At 47.4% G+C, this 6,000-nt stretch overlaps 1 protein-coding gene across 3 annotated transcripts in view; it reads left to right on the top strand.

Moving 5' to 3' along the window:
* The first annotated feature begins 774 nt into the window (after positions 1-774).
* Positions 775-6,000, top strand: part of MGAT4A (alpha-1,3-mannosyl-glycoprotein 4-beta-N-acetylglucosaminyltransferase A) — a 116,996-nt gene continuing 111,770 nt past the window's right edge. Inside the window, exons 1-2 of one of the 3 annotated variants that reach the window (XM_064371402.1) lie at positions 775-812; positions 5,250-5,578. In XM_064371402.1, the coding sequence (XP_064227472.1) occupies positions 5,485-5,578 (94 nt within the window). In that variant the 5' untranslated portion in view covers positions 775-812; positions 5,250-5,484. Of the gene's footprint in view, positions 813-5,139; positions 5,579-6,000 lie in introns of those variants that run through there. The other 2 variants (XM_021671759.2, XM_064371403.1) reach the window with 2 other exon arrangements.

The raw sequence follows: 6,000 nt of genomic DNA, 5'->3' as shown, positions 1-6,000 counted from the left end.
TGCCTTTGAAGTTAACCTCTAACCTTATGACACGGTGACAGCTTAGGACATGGGGCTCAGGAGAACGGGGCATGGTGGAAAATCAGGGGCATTAGCACCCAACTATGTGCGTTGAAACTCTGGTTGTATTTCTTCTTCCCGGTTGCTGAAGTCAGCCCTTCTGGCCGATTGGGGGTTCTCACCGGGAAGTTGGGGCTGTAGCGACCGTCCGCGGGGCCTCGGGAGCTCCTGCGGGGCTGGGCCCGGGGCCTGTCCATGGGGATGCTAACCAAGCTGGGCGGCCTAGAGTGGGCCGCGCCGCTGGGAAGGGCCCGGGTCGAGGCGGGCGGGTGCCTGGGCGCTGGGGCAGTCCGGGTGGTCGGGTCGCGCGCCAAGGCGCAGGCCGAGGGCTTGCCCAGGCCTTTGTTGGCCGCCAGAGCGGCCCCTGCACGCGCCGGGAGGATCCCAGCCAGATGTGGCGGCGGGAGCAAGCCAGCGCCCAGAGCGGGGACCCAAGCCCGCGGCGCCGCTCCGGACCTCGCGGTGACACCGGTGAGCCTTGCCGGCCTCCCGAGGGCTCCGTAGGCAGCGCGGCGGTCCCCCTAAGTGACAGCCGCGCGGGCCACTGGCGGGGCGCAGGGCGCGGGGTGCGCGGGGCCAGCGGCGGGCGGCCAATGGCTGGCGGGGTCGGGGCGGCCCGGCTGGGCGGGGCGGGCGCTCCAGCGGCGGGGGCGGAGCCGGCGGGGCGGGCGGCAGCGGCGGCGGCGGCGGCGGCAGCGGCGGCCACAGCAGCTCCGCCGGCGGCCGCGGGAGCTCGGCGACGCCAGCGGCGGGTGAGGGGCTCGCAGCGGCGGCGGCGCGCGGGAATGGGAGGGGGCGCGGGGCGGCTGCGCGGAGGGCGCGGGAGCTGGGGGCGGCGCCGGCGGCCGGGCTGGCGGCCCCGGGCTGCGGGAGATCCACCTGCTGGTAACGGAGCTGCCTGCGCCGCGGCCTGGCCGGAGCTCTGCGCGGGGAGCTGCTGGCGCTTCTGGGCGCGGGGCCGGCTCGGGGCGCGGCTGGGCCTCGGGGGAGGGCGCGGGGAGCGGGTCGGGGCGTCCTCCCCGCGTCCCTGCCCCGCACCGCGCACCCCTCGGGGCCGCGCGCCCTCCCTGCGGTCGGCCCGGCGCCTGGTGCGTTCACGGCGCTCCCCGGCACGGCGGGGCTCGGCGACTTTGGGGGAAAGTGGAGCAAAGTGCGGATCTGGGGGTTGCGGAGGGGGAGGGACAGCTGCCTGCAGGACCCGGCGGCCGCGCGGGAGTCGGCGCCTTCGCGGGGCCGCGGGGCAGGTGGGCGGGGGCCAGGCGTTCCCGGGCGCAGGAGCTGGGGCTGCGGCTGCTCGCGGAGAGGACCGGCCGTGCAGCCTTCGCCGCGAATTTTCACACAAAGTGAAGGGCTGCGCGGCCCGCGTGAAAGAGCACCCCCCGCTTCCTCAGGCCTCAGCTCCCTCGGTAAGGAGGAAGCCGCAGTAGGACCCTGAGGCTGGGTCTCGGTAATTCCACCAAGTGTGCCAGGTAACATCTCGGAGGCGAGCTTTTCTGAGCTGGCAGTCGAGCCACACGCACACCCGCCTTTATTCCTCGCAACAGTGTGTTTCTCTGGAGCGGGTTCGTTGCCTTTTTTCCGCTTTGGAAATAGAAGCAGGCACAATGTATGCTTTGAATGCTTTCCATATATTTTGCTGTTGTGCTTTTGCTGTTGGACGGATTCTTTGATAAAAAAGATAGTGACAAAGTCGTTCGTTGGAATGGAGACTGTAATTTTAGAATAAAATAATACGGGTTTTGTGGTTTATGTTTCTTGTTCTGAATTTTAAAAAATAGTTTGATGAACAGGTTATCATGACATAGGTCTCTTTAACCCACAGGAGTAAATCCGAAAACGCACTGGGCGATGACATTATGTAAGCTGTATAAAAGACAACCATTGGCCCTTTTATAAATGGCAAATAAATTAATTTTGCCATAATTGTGGTGTGTAAAGTTATATAGGCTTACGTCATGGATTTTGATTCCGGATATCGGGGATTATTGTGCCTTTCATTATTAAGGCACCTCTGCCCTGTCTGTGGGATGCTGATGAAGGAATATGCCAAACGTTCAGCAAAGTGTTCTCAGCCTTGGATTATATTATTTCAGAGAACACTTTAAAACAAATTAAGTAAAGGTTTTGTATCCAATAGTAAAATAAAGACTGCAGCCCTTAAAGGACTGCTAACAAAACAGATTTCTGAGTCTGATGTCTAGAGTTAAAAGTTCCATTCACCTTTGGGAGGGTGGAGAAATGACTAGCAATTTTAGCCACTACCTTTTTTGTTGTGAAAGATTCAAACGTGTTAGGTTATGGTCTCCGAGAATGTTAAGAAGCTAGATTAAAATTTTTGCGAATGTGGACACTAATAAAACTGTGGGTCGCCTGTGTCTTACAAGCCAGCCTGTGAATTATGTCTCATGATTGAAGAGCGAGTAGATACTTGGTTTTACTCTTGTCTGAAGAGCTTGTTCACTTGTGCTGTGCAATTAACCTTATTAGCTGGGAAACTCTAATTAAAAATGTATGACTACATTCTTACTGAGTAAAACACACATCTTTTTCTTGCAGAATTTCCAGGCTTATTTGTTAGTAGAATTCATTGTAAGTATGTTCTTCAGACCAGAGTTTCATAACTTCCTGGATCCAGTATTTTTTAATTTTTTCATATATTAGGGGTAGTATATCAATAGTTTACTTTGGTTTTTAGAGTTCATTTACTTTTACTTGTCTCTATGCATTTCTACAGAATTTTTTGCAAGCTTTATTTGTATTTAGTAAAACTTTAAACATATCCTTTACTCTGCGATGTGCTCTTTACTTTCCTATTATTATGAATTGAGTGCTTACTCTAATAACCTGTACACTTTTTAGATTTTTTACTAGAACAAAATTCTTTCTGAAGTAAAATAGTGTGAAGTAGATAGCAGCTGAAAGTTATAAGTGTTTAATATAATGCCACACCAGGATTAACGTTCCAAGTTATATAATTCGTAGAATTATCACCCCTGTTTTTATAATCAGAATTCATTATTGGGTGCTTATTGATTTAAGACAATTAGAGGAGTCTTGCTGTGAAGATTTTTTTTTTGAGACAGAGTCACTCTGTCGCCCAAGCTGGAGTGCAGTGGCACGATCTCGGCTCACTGTAACCTCTGCCTCACGGGTTCAAGTAATTCTCCATGCCTCAGCCTCCCAAGTAGCTGGGATTATAGGTGTCCACCACCACACCCGGCTAATTTTTGTAATTTTAGTAGAGATGGGGTTTTGCCATGTTGGCCAGGCTGGTCTCGAACTCCTGACCTCAGGTGATCTGCCCCCCTCGGCTTCCCAAAGTGCTGGGATTACAGGTATGAGCCACCTCGCCTGGCCATTGTAAAGATTTTAATTCTAAACTGTAGACGTGAGCATGTTTCATGTTAACTTGTCATAACTGTAGAAGGTGAATAAGTTCAGTCTTAGAGAACATGATAACTTATCCATGAAAGTATTTTTAGAGCTCCTTGTGTTCAGGTAGTAAAAGAGGTTAGGTGCTTCTAGACTATTATATGGAAGGTAGAACGGCTGAGGAGGGTTAACAGCCAGTTTGGTGGAGGTCGTGGTGAGGTATTAGCCAAAAGCTACAGGAAGTGGAGATTTGTTTAAAGTTGTATGCTTAGACTTTGAAAATTTCCATGAATTTTGCAACTTACTCCATAGTAGATTCATGTTTGTTATATAATATAAAATTTTTTTTAAACTTACACTTACAGTGTGGTGATTAATACTCTGGGAAGATTCTGCAGTTTAACCTGATACTTGGAGTATCGCTGGCACTTCTCTTCATATTGCCAGGTGCAGGTGGCCTCATTTGAGAGGGAAAGTGTGGTAGATGACAGCCTGGACTTCGGAGACAGACAAATTAGAGTTCTTTCTCTGGATTCATTTCCTAGTATGTAGAACAGGGTTAATAATGTCTGCCTCATAGGATTTTGTGAAGATTTAAACCATATGGTGGATCAGGCACATAGGAAACATTTCGTGAGTTGTAGTGGCTATCATTAGTGCTATGCCCCTGTGATCTGTGATCTTTCTTTACTAGGGGGAATTTCTAATAATGTTCAGTGTTAAGAAGTAGTGGGGTGGCAATTTCTGAATTGCTTGCAAATGGCTGCTTTAATCAGTCATGCTCTTCCCTGAGAGAATTTTCCCTTGGGACTGCTGGCCATTTTCAGAGGTACATTAACTCCCTCACCGGAGTGTCATTCAGTATATTACCAGGTGCATCCTGTGGTACCCCCTGAGGCCACCAGGAATCCATGCAAGTCTTTGAGACTAACTGCCTAGAGTGGACTGAACCAGTAGCTGTCTGGTTGTTTTTTTTTTCTTGTTGTTGTTGTTCAATTAACCAAAAAAGTTTGGTTTTTAGTACATTAACATTTTTAAAGAACCTATTATATGCTGAACGCTGTGCTTATCTCCCAGATTTCTTGAGTTTAAGCAATGCAGAGTAATAGGGCCTGTGGCATACAGTATCCTGGCTGGATTGCTGCATTTTCTAAATGCTTAAATATTTCCAGTTTACACCCTGGGAGTGGGTTAGTCACTGGAAAAATGACATTTATTTTATGACAGTGATAAACAGCAGTATTAAGTGTAACCTTTTAATAATTTATGACAATATATGAAAGAGGACACAAGACAGTTTTCCTTATTTTATGAATGAAACCTTGAGGCCTAGCAAAATGGCATGCCCCAAATCATTTAAGTAATGACAGAACTGGGTCAAGGGCCCAGGTCTTTCGACCTTTGTATGTTGTATTCTGTCAATTTTCTTATTTAAAAAAATTACCTATTATTTTGGAATAGGAAAACTGGGAGAAAGATTATGTTACTCAGGAACCAATGTGTAATCATTAGAGTTCTCATCTTGGAATCTGTGAGCTCCACTTCTCCCTTTAAAATCAGTAACCATTACTTTCTTTTTACAGACAAAACAAAACCAATGAGGAGGGAATATAGTTTGAAGCTGTTTTGTGTTTTTATCCTGGAAGAGAAGGATCATATAATTCTAGTATGTTAAATGAGTAGTTTCAATGTAGGGATAATCTTTATAGACACAGTTTAGCCCTGCCAAAAGTCTGTTTATAATGGAGAAGAGTAAATGAAGAAACTTACATTTTGCATTACTGAGTGAGCTTTTCTTTCTCTTTTCTCCTGAATAGGAAAGGAAAAGGCCAAGGCATCAGTGTATGAAGACCGCTAAGACAATCCTGAATGCAGTTGTGAATGGCATTGCTGCTAGGCTTCTCCTGCAGATCATCTGAAATGAACCTCTCTTATTGATTTCTATTGGCCTAGAGCCAGGAGCAGTGGATTCAGTTGACTCTCAGAGTAAAAATAAAACAGTCCTGGTTGTCATCACCATAAACATATGGACCAGTGTGATGATGAAATGAGATGAGGCTCCGCAATGGAACTGTAGCCACTGCTTTAGCATTTATCACTTCCTTCCTTACTTTGTCTTGGTATACTACATGGCAAAATGGGAAAGGTAAGAAAAATGACTTGGAAAATGTGCATGAAATGTACTAGGCTTTTTGCTTCCTTAAGGTGCCTAAATGCTTAGGTCAAATACCCTGGCAACCTGCATGTTACATGCTATCTGCTGGCAGTTTCTTTCTGATACAAAAGTGAAACAGTATTCTTGGACAGAGGAGACAGAATTTCTAATTCCAACGGGGTTTGTTTTGTTTTCAGTTTCTTATAATTGTACTTGGAGAAACAGATACTGATCAGTGGTTTATAGTATACGTGACAGCCAAGTTTAATAATAAAGACTTTTGTTTTGGCATTTTGTTCTTTTTACTAAACATAATAAGTGCTTAATAAGCTTCTTTGTACTGAGTGTTGTATAAAACACTTAAAAGGACACAATTAGTGCCTTCGTGAAATTTACATGCTAGTTATGCTAAT

This window comes from Aotus nancymaae, unplaced genomic scaffold (assembly GCF_030222135.1).
Source record: "Aotus nancymaae isolate 86718 unplaced genomic scaffold, 86718_ANA_hifiasm-v0.15.2.pri h1tg000131l, whole genome shotgun sequence".
Taxonomy (NCBI): Eukaryota; Metazoa; Chordata; class Mammalia; order Primates; family Aotidae; genus Aotus; species Aotus nancymaae.
This window is presented reverse-complemented; position numbering and strand designations above follow the sequence as displayed.